The sequence below is a fragment of the Aulonocara sp. 'chitande type north' Nkhata Bay genome, linkage group LG1, assembly GCF_057382095.1.
Source record: "Aulonocara sp. 'chitande type north' Nkhata Bay isolate Kocher_YH1m ecotype deep benthic linkage group LG1, A_spYH_male_GT1.1, whole genome shotgun sequence".
NCBI lineage: Eukaryota > Metazoa > Chordata > Actinopteri > Cichliformes > Cichlidae > Aulonocara > Aulonocara sp. 'chitande type north' Nkhata Bay.
Window position 1 is genome coordinate 15,541,119 of NC_141344.1, and position 18,767 is coordinate 15,559,885.

At 41.2% G+C, this 18,767-nt stretch overlaps 2 protein-coding genes across 2 annotated transcripts; both read left to right on the forward strand.

The window, feature by feature from the left end:
• The first annotated feature begins 6,767 nt into the window (after nucleotides 1-6,767).
• On the forward strand, nucleotides 6,768-10,827 carry acta1b (actin alpha 1, skeletal muscle b). The gene is made up of 7 exons (XM_086285310.1): nucleotides 6,768-6,924; nucleotides 7,754-7,890; nucleotides 8,394-8,718; nucleotides 9,081-9,242; nucleotides 9,677-9,868; nucleotides 9,986-10,167; nucleotides 10,329-10,827. Exons 2-7 carry the CDS (start codon nucleotides 7,762-7,764, stop codon nucleotides 10,470-10,472), a joined length of 1,134 nt encoding a protein of 377 aa, XP_086141436.1. The 5' UTR covers nucleotides 6,768-6,924; nucleotides 7,754-7,761; the 3' UTR covers nucleotides 10,473-10,827.
• Nucleotides 10,828-11,704: 877 nt separating this feature from the next.
• On the forward strand, nucleotides 11,705-18,717 carry ccsapb (centriole, cilia and spindle-associated protein b). The gene is made up of 5 exons (XM_086285316.1): nucleotides 11,705-11,799; nucleotides 12,697-13,085; nucleotides 13,953-14,012; nucleotides 14,265-14,485; nucleotides 14,567-18,717. The coding sequence occupies exons 2-5, from the start codon at nucleotides 12,722-12,724 to the stop codon at nucleotides 14,747-14,749; spliced, it is 828 nt and encodes a 275-aa protein (XP_086141442.1). The 5' UTR covers nucleotides 11,705-11,799; nucleotides 12,697-12,721; the 3' UTR covers nucleotides 14,750-18,717.
• The last annotated feature ends 50 nt before the right edge of the window (nucleotides 18,718-18,767 follow it).

Consider the following 18,767-nt stretch of genomic DNA (forward strand, 5'->3'; position numbering starts at 1 on the left):
AAAACGGCATTGCACCTTTAGACATGTGAGTGTACATGTGAGCACAGAGGACGCTGCTTAAAACTGCCTATGTGGCACAATCGTCTCCTCTGTGCACAGCCAGGTGTTTACTGGATGTGCACTTGGCTGGCTTTAAGTTCTCTATAGACATGTAACCATCTACATGTAGCTACAGTGCTGAAGCTTATAAGACACAGACTCAGAAGCGATGACACTCCTGCATAAATATTAGGTTCATAAATGCCCTCTTCACGTCTCACTGAGATTCTGTTTGAGAGGATATTCCTTCATTTTTAACCCAGACATGTAAATGTCCTGAGGCCAAATTCCCTGCTTCTCTATCAGAAACGGCTCCTTTTGATTTGTCGCTGTAGAGCCCAGTTAACCTTTGTAACGAGTAGCTGGGAACATTACTGATGACAAGTCTGCATTAGTTACTAAACTGCTTTTATATTTCAGTGAGTGAGAAAAAACAAGCAACATGAAGGACTCGTATAATTTATCACGTATCATTAATATAGATGTTATAGTGCTGTCTTACACATATTTGCTGTTTGTTACATTTGGACACTCTGGTCCATTTTGAACTAATTAATCGTTGGAAACTGTCTATGACAACTGGCTAAAATATCAATTTAGCTCACAGTTTGTAGGCAGTGATGTGAGGTGGCTCATAAGTGACACTAATGCAGATGTAGTTTTAGGGGAAATTAATCCGGCATTGATCTGCAGTGACTTATCACTTTTAGAGTTATTTATTTATTCATTGCAGCGTGTAGCCTGTGTTTCAGGTGGATTTTATCTGTGTGTTCTTTATGTTAAGTATATTGAACACAAGGTGGTTTATTGTGGACCCGTTTCTTCTTTATCATTTTTTTTTTTCACTTTAGAAGGAAAAACAATTTTACTCAAATCACATTAGAGTTTCACATCATTGCGACATGTTAGTCCACATTTTAGAGCTAAGTTTACTTGAAAAGTTGCCTTGAATGTCTTTTTGCTAAACTGGAGAAGCTGGAGAGTAAATTCACTCCACACTAAAGTAAATGCTGAACGTCCAGCTGACAGCAGGTCAATGTGCTCACACAACTCACAGCTGCAAGTTTCTTTTTCTTTTTCTAACTTGTAAATAGTGACATATAAATATGACACGGTGGGTTTATTATGATACTTCTATGTAAAGATAAATAAAGTAAAATACTAATAAATTGCTGTGTGTGTGTGTGAGTTTTATGTGAATTTTTTGTAAGTGGTTTGTTATCATACACAGCTACTAGTCCCCATAGAATCAAATTACACCAAAAGTCACCCCAGGGTGCTTAATATTGTAAAGTAAAAAAAACATAGAAAACCCTAACAATCAGATGAACCCCTATGAGCAAGTACTTGGTAACAGTAGGAAGGAAAAACGTCCTCGTAACAGAAAGAAACCTCCTGTAGAACCAGGCTTGGGGAGGGGCGGCCGTCTGCCACGACAGGTTTGGGGATCTGGGGAGGGAGATGGGACAAAAAGACACTGTGAAGAGAACCAGAGCTTAGTAACCAATGATTAACAGGCCTTTTATGTTGCGGGTCAAACTGGCCTGTTTTAAAGTTAAAAAAAAATTTTCCCTTCGATTTTTTTAAAGTATTTTTTAACCCCTGCATGTTTATATCACATAGATAGTGTTTGGGTCAGTTCGACCTGGCATTCAAAGTGGTTGTTAAAGGGGTCAAAATCTATTTGTTTTATGTGCAGCTGTGAGACACATTTCACCACACGCACAACACTCCCTACATGAGGTTCTATTGACCTCGTGTAAACCGCGTGAATGCAGGTGGCGTTATGACTTCTTCTCCACCCACATTGAGGGGACACTCGCCAGCAAGAGAGCAAAACGTGTAAAGAATCTCTGCAGTGGAGTCCTGACAACATTCCACAGCTACATATGAGACATTCTCCTGTCAGAGTTTTACCGAATGAGCAGCAGAATAAAGGGTCATAGCCCTGAAAGCTCTAAAATTCAACTTTGATCATAGAGGAGGAGGATCTGTCTGCAGATGAAGACCATCGTGAAGTTAATTCTGAATGTGAACCAAATAAAGAAACTGATTTATATTTCTCCAATCATGACAATAACATCAAAATGGTGAAATAGTCATCTTCATCCTCAAATATACATCAGGCAAAACTGCAACATAAAGATGGCCTTTTTGGCTCCCAGAAACAAATCTAAACAAAACCACATGCGTAGCATAGAGGAGAGAAGGGACATATTTTAAACAATCAGCCACGTGGTGACAGGTGTGCTTCCTCTTAAGCCCCGCGTCACACGGGTTGCCCACCTCCAAACCAAACCGAGAGAGTTGAATGAGTTGAATGGTCATCACACTAGTATTTAAACAGTTTACAAAGAAGCTGTTACACTCCCACTCTTCAATTGACTTTCCACTACAGTTCCAGCAGAAACCATGTGATGATGAATCAAGCAGTCCCAGCTGCTCTGCCGTTCTGTCATTATATCACATTTGTTCATCCATATTACATAAGTATCTGGATGATTACATTTTCAGCCTCAATTCAAGGAGTTTAATAAAAGTGTTGCACTAACTTGCAATGTAATATCCACGGGAAATAATTCTGTAGTTATCCACTATAGGTGCCTCTCAGGGCTTTTGGTGTTGCTGACTGAGAAGTGCTTTTATTCTTGAATGTATCCGGTCCGTGATTTGACCACTGTTAAAGTCTCTCTGATTGGTTTATTTTGGTTAATGATGAGCTCCTTCATTTGCACTGACATCACTTCACTTCATATTGAGAGTTCAGGTGAACAGCCTCTATATTGTTAACACTTGGGGGGGGAAATCCAAATGTTTTATCAGCTAAATTTGTCATGAAAAAACTCAGTTGTCCAACTACTTTGTGCAAAACGGCAGTAATTCTCCTCATGTTCATTGACCTAACCGCGTTTCAGTGCGTGCCTGTGCAGTGTTTCAGGCTCTCACTAGGTGGCACTGCTGCTTCATACACTGAGCTACCTTCCTGCTGTGAGGCTCTCACTTCAGGTTTCTGGTTCAGTCCTTCATACCAGACTGAAACCTCATGGTTGTGATATGATTAATGTGTATTCAGCTGCTGGTAGGTTGTGATGACAGTGCTGTGAGCTTTGCTGCAAATAGACCGTTGTCCCATCTGCTGGCACACAGACAGGTCGTGGCATTGAAGGGATGCAGTCGATATATTTATCCTTGTAAAACGTTTGTTACACCTGGGGGGCAGCTTAAAAGTCCATGAAGATGAATCAAGTCTTTAAAATTTGAAATTTGTCAGTTCTGCTTTGTAAATGACAGGTTTTATAGCACATCCACACAAGACTGAACCACACTGAAAACATCTGGAATAAAACAATGATTTGATGAATAGTTTTATTAATTCTTGACCTTAGTGACCAAATAATGCTGTAAAAAAGACTATCTAATTTAAAGTCTAAATATCTGATCTTGGAATATTTCTGACATATTGCTCAAGACTTTGATGTCTTGCTGCTTCCATTAGTTGGCATTCAGCTTAAGACTATAGACTTTGGGTTCTCCCCTGCACCAGACCAGGTCTCCAATTCCAGCTCCATGTGCTGCAGCTCCCCTCACCTATCCCCACGTGACTACACTGAGCTATTTGAGGAACGCCAAGAAAAGAGGTCCTGACCCTTCTTGGCCTTACACAGCAGCATTCAAAGTCTTTATTTGTCACTTGGAAACACCACACAGAGCCTTACATTGCTAAAAAACAAACAAACAGGAATATAACTATATAATATATAATAATAAATATAACTAAATAACCAGAATAATTTACGTTGCGTTTTGAATCTCAGTCATGCCAAAGCACCATATGGAGGAATCTCAGGAGAATTTCTACAGTCACATAAAGCAGAGAAGACTCAATATAATTTTGAGAAATCCACCGAATAGGTAGCCATGCATCAACCTCTGCCTGTCTTTGGCATGTCACACCGCCCATCATCTTCCATAACACTGCCCACATGGTGACATTTTACCATCTTCATGTTATGCTCACCCCGAGCACTGGAGGGTGATTCCATGAGCTGATTGAATCAAAATGAAGAGAAACAAGAGCTGATAAAGGAGCTGATATTTTATGGTTGTGTTCGATTTTTACCTGTCCACTTACAACATCCTCAGTATCCTCAGCCACTCCTCACAGCAGCAAAATGGACAGCAAGTTCATTTAAATCTCCAACATCAAGTCCTGCCTATTCGCTCTTAAAATAAAGAAAGATCTACTGTACATGTCGAGCATGCTGCCACACTTTAAAAGGTAGCACGCTCATGTACAGCAAGAGTATTGGTTCCAGCTACTGAATGCCTGAGCTTGTGCTATTCTTACACGTTCCCTGTCACTCTCGCCCTCTGTGCTCCCATGATAGTCCTGAAACTTTCAGCTGAAGAAAGCCTCACTAGAAAAGTTGCAGGTAGGCAGCCACAGAGACTGAGGGAGCTTTTACAAAGAAAATACCCTTTTCCTTCAGCCTATTCACGTCTAAAAAGTGTCCAAAATGCTCTCTGTCACCAAACTACATCTAATTTTCAAAACACACAAACCCCCCAAAATATTCTACCCTTTCCAAAGTCTCTGTCTCTCTTCAGCTGCCTCGGTCACACATCTTCCGACCAACTGCACTCATCTTTTCTGCCACCTGCTGCACACACCCTTTCATCTCCATCTTCCTCCTCCCTCTATGCTCCAGGCTTGCTCTCTCTAATCTCCTCCCCCTCGGCCCCTCTGACCTCCTCTTGCGCGTCTCCCTCTTGCGCTCCCCAACAACTGCCCGTCCCTTTACATTTTAGGTGTTTCACTGGCCCCCGGATCCAAAATGGTTCACAGCAAGTGCATAAAAGTAGCTCAACCTTGCTCTGCAGCTCCTCCACCCCTTCAGCCCCCCCACACACACGCAAACACATTCCCTAATCCACATTCTCTACTTTCGGCCTGTACCCAAGGAGGCCCTGCTCATTTGCTCTCATCCACCAAGGCATCCAAGATTTTGTCAGCCTACCTCCTCTTTTCCTATTTTCATTGACATATCAGTGAGCACAGGTGCTGCAGAAATGCATTTTAAGTTCAGGAAGGAACCACTGAATTACTGAATGCAATTAAAAATTACCTGATTAAGTCCTCTGTTTACACAGGCAATCAATTCATTACCTCCAACCTCTTGCAGGCCATAGTTAGGAGCTGTAATGACAGTCCAGGTTATGTAAGACTATGTGTTGATATTTCTCTCTTCCCATTGAAACCCAGCTCGATAAGTAAAATATAGAGCAACCCCTTTTTATCAGTCAATATGTCCATTATTGATAAATTACCCATCATGATATATTTCAAAATATTTGCAATTAGATGTGTACAAACAGCCACAGTCAACACAAATAATCTACAAAGAAATCCTTGATCTAAGATCTGAATATTAAAAAAATAAATAAATGAATAATTAGTCATGTTAATGCTGTCCTGCTTTCTGTATGCTGCTTTCAGGTAGGAATTCCAGGAGTTGCCAGACCCATTGTGATTTTTTTTCTGTCTGATTGATCAGTTCACCATAAATATGGTTCTCTTCTCTCCTGCTTTAGATCCATCTCTGTTTTTGTTTTGTTTGTTTTTTTGTTTCTACTCTAATCTAATCCTCTCTCACTCCTCCTATGGAGTTATTATAACCACCTTGGCACCTCCTCTTTCATTCCTTTCGGTGTATCCGTCAGTAATACACACTAACATGCATGTACACACACACGCACGCACACACTCTCCATTTGTCACACACGCACCAGCTCCCCTCCTCCACTGGAGTTATAATTAATCCAACTGCTTCACTGACAGAGCAGAGTAGCCCCTTCAAATAAGGTTTCAGCTGCTGGCTACTTCGAACTTAGAGCTCCGTGAATTTGAAGCCACATGGGCTGCAGGATCCGATTTTGAGTTTAATTCATTGCACGTCTTGATACACGATTTAATGCATCTTAATACATTTGTGGATGCAGTTATAACTGAGAAGGGGGGGTTACGTTTGCAATCTCCTAATTCTGATTGGTTCTCTGTACATTGATCAATATGTTTAGTATTTAGTGTTTTAAAAAAAAAAGAGTATATTTAAACTAGCAATCAATGAATAAAAAGTACACTTTTATAGCAACACTGTAAGTTAATTCTACTCTAATTAATGTGATTAATTAGAAATAAAGGGTTAATTCTGACATATGATGGCTGAAATAATGCAGTACATATTTAGCTGTTATATACAGAATTTCCAACTTCAGCTTTTGTCCGTTGACCTTTAATAAACCTGTATTAATTGAGTTATTAATTGGCCCTGTACAGCTCTCTTCCTGGTTGACCTGTCAGTCACTGCTTCAAGCCCTGGCCCTCACCGTGGCCTAAATCTGTTCAGATGAGGGAAGCATATTCCCATTTTAAGGCTGGATGAGGCCTACTAGCAACAAATCTATAACCCTGCTTGGTAGCAATTGGCGTCTCCCCTAGAAACACTCCCCAGTGGTCCGCATGGTCCTTATACGGCCCTCGAGGTGGGACCGCGAGCCTTGATGGGAGGTCAGAGCGACAGTTCCATATATGGCGCGCGCTCTCTCCACGTCGGGGGCGCGCAGCGTCACTTGTGATCCCCTCCTGAAATCCGATTGATGGAGTGCCCTCCTTGCCTTCACGTCGGCACCCCACCTCCACCCACTCCCTAGCCTCGGCCTGTCAGTATCCTAATATGGCAGAGGGCCGGGATGGGGGCCAGTGCTGAGGTTTGTGAATGGTGGACGTTCGGTATAAAAGGTGGACAGGCAGCAGTAAGGACTGTAGCTGGTTCAGCAGCAGCACTGGTTGGGTCGTTCTCTCCGAGCCGCAGACACACCCCTAAGGTAAGACCCTGCTAGGACCTGACACTCCTGAAGCCACTCATCCAGGCTGGGACACTAGACTAAGCCTTAACCGGGGAGCCACTGCAATTACTTAGGGGCAAAAATTAGGAAGGACCACCGGGGACAGGAGGCATAGGACTTGAGGCTGATTTGGGGCAACACGACTGCTGGAGGATAGCTAGACCATAGGAGAGACCTGAAGGAAGAAGAACTGTTTACAGTTGAGGAGGCAGAACACAAACACTGTGCTTGACAGGAGAAGCCTAAACTATCAGATCTGTAATTAAATAGACTAAATAATTGATAAATTGATAGATAGGTAGATAAAACATTTGGACTGAGTTTCTGGTCTGATCTTAAGCTGTTCTACTTTATGACAATTTAAAAACGAGAGAAATTTACCTGAGGGAGGATTGGTGAGACAATGGGAATACTAGGGATTTTGGTTCAACTTTAGCTTATTTTAGAGCCTTGATTTCTTCTAAGATTAAATAAAAAGTAAATCTTAGACAAGTCTGGCCAAATTCCAATAGAAAATTTAAAAATAATATCAGTTACTTTTAATAAGATTTAATTGACGTTTACAAAAGATACTCATCACGCGTTGGTTTGTTAATGCACCATAGATTTATATAGCGCAAGCAGTGGACTTGAACAGGTTCATGCTCCGTGAAATTATTTTTAGTCTTTTTAGCCACACGTAGGATGAGAATACAAAATAATGATAGAGTTAATCAACGCCTTACTGTGTAATTCATTTCTGTCACATACATTATGGATTTGATGTGATTTAAACTCAAATATTTTGTCTTCCTCTCCTCTCTTACAGAAGCCAACATGTGTGACGACGATGAGACTACCGCCCTTGTGTGCGACAACGGCTCCGGCCTGGTGAAGGCTGGCTTCGCCGGAGACGATGCCCCCAGGGCCGTGTTCCCCTCTATCGTCGGCCGTCCCCGCCACCAGGTAAACAGCGAAGAAAATTAACCGATAGACTTGATATTAGCCTGGACTAATTGGCGGCAGTCATTATTTCACACTCACTAATTGTCACACCTCACCCATCACACCGTTCAATATCAAGAAATACAATTAACCTTCCAAAAAATAAATTAAAATCAAAATGCAATAAACAAAAACAATAAATTAACATTTTGGATTGTTAAAACATTTAACATTTATTGCTAAAAATGATTGTAAAAGTTCAGCTGCTTGCGCAGCTGATATCAGCGCAGTCACAATATTTTTGGCTTCTTTTACCTGGAGCAGCCTTTAAATTAGTAACAGATGAAGTGCCAACTTCACAACTGCTCTGTCTGTCTCTGTGACTGATATGTGGCACATTTACGCAATGGTCACTGTGTCTGTCCGAAGACTTTAATCTGTCCAGGAAAGGTCGCACATCTGTATGGATCAGTTGACGTCCCCGGCTAACCTTCCTTTTATCTTCCCCTCTCTCCTCCCTTCAGGGTGTCATGGTCGGTATGGGTCAGAAGGACTCCTACGTCGGTGACGAGGCCCAGAGCAAGAGGGGTATCCTGACTCTGAAGTACCCCATTGAGCACGGCATCATCACCAACTGGGACGATATGGAGAAGATCTGGCACCACACCTTCTACAACGAGCTGAGAGTGGCCCCCGAGGAGCACCCCACCCTGCTCACTGAGGCCCCACTGAACCCCAAGGCCAACAGGGAGAAGATGACCCAGATCATGTTTGAGACCTTCAACGTCCCTGCCATGTATGTGGCCATCCAGGCTGTGCTGTCCCTGTACGCTTCCGGCCGTACCACTGGTAAGACTGACATAAAACAAATAAACAAACATAGCTTACTAAACACATAAAACACATATAGCTAGTTTACCTTATTACTTAATAATATGTTACTGACATAGTCAATCGATCTAACATAAATGACAATAACTATTGAGGGAGCAATTTCACAACAAAACGCTTTTACGCACAACTTTTACGCACACTCGACCAGCCTTTCTGGAACTGTTCATGTAGGTTTATTTGACTTTATCTCGTAAATTCACCCCCAAAGCACCCACTTTACCCATGATTTCACGCACAAAACGTATTTTTTAACCTTTTTTTTTTTTTCGTTTTTTGTCGCACGGACTTTACTAAATTTTCTCCGTGGCTCTCTATAGGTATTGTGCTGGATGCTGGTGATGGTGTGACCCACAACGTCCCAGTCTATGAGGGTTACGCCCTGCCCCACGCCATCATGCGTCTGGACCTGGCTGGTCGCGATCTGACCGACTACCTGATGAAGATCCTGACTGAGCGTGGCTACTCCTTCGTGACCACTGGTGAGCAATTGAACAATAATCAACACGGCCTGAAAGAAAGAGGAAAAAGAAAGAAGGAAACTAACATTTTCTAGCAAGACGTTATCTGGGCGAAGACGAGTCTAAATTGTCAGTTAGCGTTCACTTTTATTAGCAGTGTTTGGGATAATTTGCTATGACATGCTTTGATCAAAGATTTACCCATACAGATAAAAAGGCGCAGCAAATAATTGTCACACTTTGTGAGGCCTATTAATGCCCACATGCGAGCATATTGATACTTAAATGTAAAGATATTGTTTTAAATAGAGTGAAAATAAGATGTGTACATGTTCACAACAGCGAAGAATTTGTGTAGTTTAGCCCATTAAATCCGTGTTATTACGCACATTAGTATTTCACGCTTCACGCTTTTGGCACTCTGAATAATAACTTATCAACTTATAACTCCACAGCCGAGCGTGAGATCGTGCGTGACATCAAGGAGAAGCTGTGCTATGTGGCTCTGGACTTCGAGAACGAGATGGCCACCGCTGCCTCCTCCTCCTCCCTGGAGAAGAGCTACGAGCTTCCCGACGGTCAGGTCATCACCATTGGTAACGAGAGGTTCCGTTGCCCCGAGACCCTCTTCCAGCCTTCCTTCATCGGTACTTCAAAGAATCAGTTCTTTAAAAATAAAGTTTTTGCCACCAAATAGACTTATGGAGGCTACTGGTACATACCGGGTAATAATTTCTTAACACTTTTTCATCTCATCTGAACAGGTATGGAGTCTGCTGGTATTCATGAGACTGCCTACAACAGCATCATGAAGTGCGATATTGACATCCGTAAGGATCTGTACGCCAACAATGTGCTCTCCGGCGGTACCACCATGTACCCTGGTATTGCTGACCGTATGCAGAAGGAGATCACTGCCCTGGCTCCCAGCACCATGAAGATCAAGGTACTTGAAATTGAACTCAAATCAGAGAAGCAAAAGCTTCAGAGTTTACAAGAAGATTGAAATATTTTATGCATAAATTGGCAAATACGCACCCGATTTCACTGAACACTTGTTTACTTATAGAAACCGGCACTTTACTAATCCACTCTTTCCTCCTCCAGATCATTGCTCCTCCCGAGAGGAAGTACTCCGTCTGGATCGGTGGCTCCATCCTGGCTTCCCTGTCCACCTTCCAGCAGATGTGGATCTCCAAGCAGGAGTACGACGAGGCCGGCCCCAGCATTGTCCACAGGAAGTGCTTCTAAATCCTTCATCTTTTTCTCCAGCTTCTCCATCATCTCAATCATTTTTACCACCAGCCGTCTGGAGATCAAGCAAGGAGGAGGATCGACCTCTGCGGCACGACAACACTCTGCTGTCGATGGACTGTTTGTCCGCGCTGCTGACATTCATATGCATTTTTTAATCCTTTCAAAAATGTGCATATTTTATGGCTGTCTGTTGTCTGTGTTGCACGGAGAAAGGCTGTGAAAACCACCACTGAACCATGCATCCACCAAAAAAACTTTAATAAAAAAATAAGAACAACATGTTGCCCAACACATGTGAATGTAAGTGTATATACATATTGATAATTTATTAAAGTCCATTATTTGGTAACTTTGCCCCTGGTCTTGTTTTTCCGGTATTGGCAGAGGATGACAAACAAAAGCGCAGGGAAATCAGACGATAAATATATTTTTATCTCTTAAAAGATAAATTTGCCATAAGCCAACAATGCAATATTACAGTATTCAACAAATCCTGCAAGAACTGTGGGAAATAAACCGGGATAACCACTAAACGAAACATAGTGCGGCTAATTGTTCCACGAAAGACCAGGTGCAGGGCGCATTCATGGACATCTAAACGCGAGCTGGCACTAATGTCTGGATCATATTTGGATGGACGAGAGGCAGGGAGAGGGGCTGCTAGGTGAAAGAGGTATTGAAGGGCGACGCCTTCGAGCAGTTGCCGACAGTCGGTGTTTGACTTGCCAGGAATGCGCGAAGGCAGCAGCAGCTCAGCCTTTTAGACTGACTGGATTAGTAGCATATCCGACACCTGACACGACCATAGGAGCTCACCCACCGGCCCCCAGACCATCTTTAGACACAACCAGACTCCGGGTACCGTGGGTCATCTCCGCAGGATTATACCTTATATGCATATAAGCTCACAGGTTATGTAGATGTAGGTTTGGGAGTAGGCTGCAGGCGCGCACATCATTTATAGCACCCGAGTAGCCTATTGTAAGACAACATGTTTCCTGTTTTCCCCCCTACAGAGCACCATTTATCTTAACAAGTTGGCCTAGGTGTAATCACTGAAGCCTAAACGGCTCATACCTTATACGACAAAAACAAACTGTATTTCCATCCTCTTTTGCCATTTTGTACAAGTTCCATGGCCGCACAGACGGCATTCCTGACACCCCGGCGCGGGGCCACCTGTTGCGGGTGTGTTTGGCTTTTTAAAAACGTCTTCAGGTGGGCGGAGCTAAGCTCGGAGACGCAGTCCCGTGTGTGATTACAGCAGCGGCACTGTGAACGCCATCTGTCCTGCTCTGCTTCCGTGAAATCCGACCCCGATGTGAGTATATTTACTGTACGCAAAATTAGACAGTTACAGCCCCGAATTTCTCCGTGCCAGGCGCGCACTGCTGTTGAGTAGTGACGATGGATGGTCTGTGACATTTAACGTTTACTGCGCTTCACCTGCGGGCGCTGACAGGCGATTATCACTGCCCTGTGTCAGTATTAGCGCCATATGATTAATAATGGAGGTTTATAAATAACACATTTGTCATGAGGAGGTAATAGCTATAAAAGCTACAGGCAATAAATAGCCAGCTCACTGATTCTCAGTTACAGCCTAATGGCGTATGGTACACTTGTGCTTTCTGTACGCAGGTGTTGATTAGCTGGACTACGGAACAGCATTTTTCAGCAGTGAGGACAGGCTTGTAGAGCTGTAGCTGAATGCGTTTCACAGCCTGTCGTGTTTTTTTGTTTCTTGTTTCCTTTTTTCACACTGATTTGTATCCGACCTGTAAATTGGAATACTCAAGAGCAGTTTACACCTCTGCGGCCAATCAGAGGAGAAGGTGGCACTTACGTCATCGCGTTCAGGAACTTTCTGCTCTTAACGATGTAACGGTTTTTACCGGAGGCCATTTAAAAAAACGAAACGCCGATTAAATGAATTAAAAATGGATCATTTACTATGTAATTGTCCCCAGATTTGTCTTTTGTCCTCTTTCCTAACACAAGGAAGCAAACTGCCCCCGCCTGCATCCGCCTTCGACAGGATGTAGGCGGGCTCCTTAGAGGAGGGGGAACCCCTCGTGCTGCTCCGTCATTGGTTTTAACGGCTTCCCCATTATCTTTTAAATGTCTGGCGGTGCTAACAAACACGGAGCTGTGTGTAAAGGGGCGTGGAGGCTGTTTAGGCGTGTTCTGCTTGAGTAACAACAAGCTGTTTTTTCAGTTTATAGAGTTTTCAGAGGAGCAAGATGGTGGCGAAGAGGATCCGCTCGGAGTACATGAAGAAGTTTAAAGATCCCAAATGGGACACGTACACTAAATGTTACGAGGAGATGTTGAAGTACAGGCTGACCCGCAGGCTGCTGGAACACACGCACAACCCCTGGTTCTGGAGCGGCTCCGATACTGACTCGGACTCGGGAGGTAGAAGTCCTCCTATTCCTCCAAGCAAGAACCAGGTACGGGACCAGGAGGATACCGGTGGCCGCGCGGAGGCTGAGCTAGAGGAGTGTGGGGGTGCGAGGACGGACACACAGCAGGAGCAGAGCAGGCTTCCTATTCAAGAAGAGGAGGAGGAGGATACAGGGCCTGCTGCACAGTCTGCACTTCATGGTAACCTGTATAAAACCCTTAATAACATACTGGGATGTATCATTTTAAATATTATGTATTAAAGCCACCGAAAATATAATAATAATAATAAAGATAAGATAAGACTTTATTGATCCCACAACGGGTAAATTTTTGCATCACCTCAGTTCAGGTACAGATATCAGAAGGAAATACAAAAATACAAATAAGTACAATCAATGAAAAAAAGTAAGATAATACACTATATACAATGGTAGCATACACAGTATGTGATTATGGATATGGTTGGAAATATGGAAGACATAAAGTATATAGCTTGATATAGCTATTGTACCACTACTATTCCTATTTATAGACATGTACACACACACATGTAGACACTAAATATACATATGTATACATATACATACATATATACCTGCAAATGTCCATACACATGGAAGGTCCATTATGCATGAAGTGGTGACCGTGGATGTTCACAGTGTCCAGTGACTTATGACATTGTGATTGAGGAGTTATAGAGTCTAACTGCTGTTGGGATAAATGATCGGCGAAAGCGCTCCTTCCTGCAGCGAGGGTGTTTCAGTCTGTGACTAAAGGAGCTGCTCAGCCCACTCAAATACTCATGCAGTGGGTGATGTGGGTTGTTCATAATAATAATAATAATAATAATAATAATAATAATAATAATAGTAATAATAATGTTCCCAGAAAAATTCTTAAGTCTTTGACTCAAAGCTTTTGGTTGTCAAGTTTATTCTCCAAATTTGAGCCCTCTTGTCCAGCTCCTTTATTTCTTTTTCATTCAGTTGCCCTATTACTGCATTGTAGGGATACATGCTTGATACTTTACTGTAACTTACGATTTTCTTTGCTCTTTTGGCCCAGCATCTGATGCTATCAGGGAGACAAAGGTACTACAAGAGGAGCAGAGAGCCAGCAACAGAGGTAATAAGTAATTAACAGTTGCTGAGTCAATTAAAAATAAATAAATAAATGAAAAAGCCTTATAATAAACACTGTTAATGAAATGATGAACTGAAAGTTGATTAAAGTTAAATCAATTTGTATTTTGCTTTTAGCAAACAACTCTCTGTTATAAGCAACGTCCATAGATAGTTTATAGTGCCTCTGGTTTATTTTGTGAGTTCCTCTTCCATGTTGGTGGTGCTTTAGCCCGTTTGCTTCTTCTGTTTATAGAGAGAGACTCTGAAGGACCCCGACCACAGCAGAGTAAACCCTCAAAGTCCTTGAGGCAACCCCGGCGATCACAGCGGGTCAGGCCTGCACCATCTCGACTGCCCAGAGAGGACAGTAAGGAGAGCAGACATCCTTTCGCCTTGTATGGGTCGGGGGAGAAAGATGCAGACACTGCAGGAAGGAAGACGCACAACGTCGGCCCAGTGGCTTCGACTAATGAGGTTATTTTACTGTCATAGTGGATTTGTTGACAGGTACATACAGAAGCTTGTTGTTACATTGGATTTTTGTTTACCTGATAGATCTATGAATCAGCTCTGCGTGCTAAGACCAGGCGGGAGGTGGAGCGTCATATCCAGACTCAGCGGTCTGAGCGGCGGAGAGCCAAGTCTGCTGACCTGGACAAGGCCAGAAAAGTGGTCCAACCTGAGTTCAACCCCTGGCTAACTGAGTACATGCGTTGCTTTTCGGCTCGCTCGCGATAGGACACAAACCGGAAAAAAGACCCTCTACATCAGGATGACTCTAGACAACAAACACAAAACTGAAGCCATCACTGCCTCTCACCTCTAAAGTTTAAACTTCAAGTGGCCGAGTAGGACTATATTTATACTGGGATTACTTTAATGTTCCCTACTATGAATTTGATAGTTACTTCATCTAGAGTTTTCTGCAGTTCCTTTTTTAAATGTTCTTTTCCCCTAAATTTTAGAGTTAAAATTGGCATGCTGTAAAACAAACATACCTCAAGGTTTAAAATGAATCTTTTTTTCCCCTAGTATTATTGAAACAAAGAAAATAGTTTTAATAGAAGTAACAGACAGACAATAAGGTCTGTTTTTTGCATAAACAATGCAAAAGAGCATAAAAAGCATTATTGAATGATATTAGAGCACAAGCACTAACAGAGCCCTTTAAAAAAAAAGAGTTCTTGCATATAATATAATAGGGTCATAAATGACCACACTTGGTCATTTTAGTGGCTAAAGGAGCATGGTCACTTGAGGGTTAAACACCGACACATGTAAATGATAACATGAAATGGATTCAAACAGATTCTCAGGATGGAAGCTGACTTTCCTTCAATGTTAAGTTTCACTGTGTGGCTTATTCCTCCATCTTTCTATAAACCGCTTTTACTAAGACAGTACAATAATATGTATTTTACAGAGTAAGATACTTTATAACAAATGTAAAAATAATGGATACGTCTGTAATACACAAGTTTAGTTGAGGATGAGGAGTCCCAAATGTATGTCAAAGCCATACTTTGATGCAGCCCCTTTAAATACATGCTGTATAAGATGTACCCATATTTTTATACATAGATCTCAAACTACAGTGGGACATGTCGAAAAGATAGAGCCTTGTTCTTCTGAGGTAAAGTGAACAATGGTGTGAACGTATATAATAATACGTCATTTCCTGTGTGCGCACACAGACACACAAATTTATGCCAAGAACTCGGAGTAGTTTAATCAGATGAAAGTTTTATTTCAAATTCACTTGACTTTTAATGTGCATATTTTCCTATTTGTGCAGAGTACAGCTGAGTACACTTAATTGATGTATAGATATATTGATATGTAAGAGTGGATTTTTAATGCTGGGAGCTGCTTCACGTTTGTGTCCCTCCTGATGGTTCAGACGTGGTTGTTAGGTAGTGACTCACTTTATGCTGACAGTGAAAATCACACGTGTTTTGTGACATTGCATTTTCAAGTATTTTCATGAACTCTGATGCGTTAGTGACTTAAAGTGGTTTTATAACTGATAGCATTGCTTTGTTCTTAATCATTTTGGTGCTAAGGTCTCAACGGTATTGTGGATACTGCGGACTTTCCTTCATACATCCACACACGCAAGTAGCAGCAGCATCAGAGAGAGTTGAACACACTGCAGTTTTTTTGTTTTAAAAGCACAGGTAAATAGAAAAAACATAAGCAGATGTAGAAACATTCAGAGAAAATAACCAACTACAGAGAAGTGCTGCACAGACAACACCTGAAAGATTTACAGGGGACGCAAAAACGATAGACTGTGTTTGGCTAACGGAGCACAGTCTATCGACTTGCAGCTGACTTGCTGCTGACTTCAATAACTTAAGTCACAAAAACAACAAGCATGTATGGAAGCTGTATGGACAACAAACATTTTTTGGCATCCATGAGTAAAATCTTTGACTAACTTCTGAGAAAATAACTTGAAATTGAAATAAATACATTTTTTACTTACGGCTCAAAACTAGGGTTGTCAACATTAATGCAGATTAATCCGTCATCACACTTAACGCGATTAAAATTTTATGCAATTCACCCATCTGAATTGCAGAATGACTCAAAATCCCTGAAATGTCTCCGTCAATGTATTTCGGGCAGTTTGTCCAAAGTTTGTCCATTCTGACCGCCAAAGATTTTAATCACATTAATCATGATGATGCGTTAATGTTGAGAGTCCTAGTCAAAATGTATGTATGTTTGTTTGTTTTTGGTGTGGTGGCAAAAAAGCTTCCTTATGGTTTGGTTTATCACCTCTTTGTGTCCTCTAGAAATATTTCCAGTTTTTGAATAGGCCTTTGTGAGGGTTTGACTAGTACCTATGTAAGCACATACATGAAAGGCAACCAAAATCTGTGTTGTCCTGTTGCTTTCAACAATTTAATATTTGATATTTAGCAAAACTAAATATCAGAATATTTTAATCTACGTGATTTGGCTCCGTTTTAAGCCTCTGTATTTAAAACCTTCTGTCTGATTGAGTGTTGGATTTGCAGTTGATGCGCTGGCAGATGGAAGATACTTAAAAAAATTAATTGCTACTTGCATGCATGTCATTAAACTAGAGCGTGTTGAGCTCCCTTTGGTTTGTTGTTGAGGCCAAACGTCTTTATCGTTATTAATTTAGAGTCAGTTACAGCTTAAATAACCATTAACAGGAAATGCATACAAACACATTATGCTGATGTACTGTTTGGTTTTCAGCCAGTCAAGAAGCGCTTTGATCATTTAATCACTGTGTTGTTTTCATGTAATTAATTTATGAACATTAGACAAAAGTATGTAAACTCAAATAATGACTGTTCAAACCACAAGAAGTCAGATCTAGTAATGTAACAAAGATAAAATATGTTGGTGTAAATATTTTGCAGATGATAGTTTGGTTAGTGGCCCCGCTTTTACTTTTGTTTTTACTTTTTCACACTTGATTTCTGTGAATGTTGAAACTTTGAGTTCAGTATTACATTAAGATTTGCTTTTAAGTTATAATGAAATGCAGGTTGGTGCAATATTTTGATGCTTTAAAAGTCGGTTTTGAGCCTTTGTGATTTTAGATGTGATGAACTTTGACAATCTCAAAAAACAGGAGGGAAGCAGGACGATACATTCCTTACTTCTTTGTTAGTTATTGGGACAAAGCTTTATAGTCGACTTAGACTGTTTAGACGTGTACCTCTAGTCAGGAGATATTTTACTCACTATGTGTTTTTCTTAGGTTTACATGATAATGTGTGGCAGAAATCCACCAAGCCAAAACATTCCTGACACGTTACTCATTCACGCTTCACAGTGCAGGATGATGTTAGTGAAAAATGAGTTTCACGTGATTGTGAAGGCACTTGCATGACAAATAACTGATGTACTTGGTCTAGTTTACTAACAACAGATGTAACAACTGTAAAACTGCTTAATTCTGTACATTCTTTGTTTACATATTGAGCTTTGAACAAGCTTCATTGTCATAATTAAAGGATTTAAAACAGGTGGGCTTACGTGGTGTTACGCTGAGCTTTTAATAAAATACATTTACATCTGTGATTATTCTCAAGACTTATTTAATATTAACAGGCTATTTTCATTGTCTTAATCCTGATTCTTGCAGTGACATGGTGTGGTCTCTCAGTACATTATCAAGCACCTGCTGTATACTGAAATAAGTCTGTTTACACTAAGTTTTTGTACAATAAATTTAGCATATTTAATAAGGCCATGTACAATTTTAAAGGTCCTGCAAATATATATATATATATATATAAATACATTTTCAAGGCTTTTATTACCATTTGGGTTAGGTGGATCGCATGAAAGATCTGTTTTACCTACTGTTTGATAACCAGGCTCATCTCCTAGCTTTGCTCTGGACATACTCTATCTCATCTGATTTCAGAAGCTAAGCAGGCTTTTCAACATTGACACTAGACATCTAAAGTTCCATAAGTGGTCAAGAAGATTAGAGGACTGCTATTGAAATGCAGTAAATATGCACATGCAGTACTGTACATTACAGCTGTGAAACTGAGAAACTTCACTGGTGTTCACACGTTCTATATCATTGTTGCAACATTTCAGATTAAATCCAAAACAAGTTTGTCAAAGTGGGAACGTTTTTCATACTTGATTGATTTTATATTGAATGACCCTTTACTGAATCTATGACTGTTGCAAATAAAAGGAATCCTCTGATTTTACGTTTGACTATACTCCATCCATCAGAGCTCACAGAGCT

Bases quoted from the DNA above. Each gene is read 5' to 3' on its own strand.
- acta1b (XM_086285310.1), top strand. From the start codon at position 7,762: ATGTGTGACGACGATGAGACTACCGCCCTTGTGTGCGACAACGGCTCC. The intron at 8,719-9,080 runs GTAAGACTGACA...GGCTCTCTATAG, and splicing joins CGCTTCCGGCCGTACCACTG to GTATTGTGCTGGATGCTGGT. The intron at 9,243-9,676 runs GTGAGCAATTGA...ATAACTCCACAG, and splicing joins CTACTCCTTCGTGACCACTG to CCGAGCGTGAGATCGTGCGT.
- ccsapb (XM_086285316.1), top strand. From the start codon at position 12,722: ATGGTGGCGAAGAGGATCCGCTCGGAGTACATGAAGAAGTTTAAAGAT. The intron at 14,013-14,264 runs GTAATAAGTAAT...TTCTGTTTATAG, and splicing joins GCAGAGAGCCAGCAACAGAG to AGAGAGACTCTGAAGGACCC. The intron at 14,486-14,566 runs GTTATTTTACTG...TTTACCTGATAG, and splicing joins CAGTGGCTTCGACTAATGAG to ATCTATGAATCAGCTCTGCG.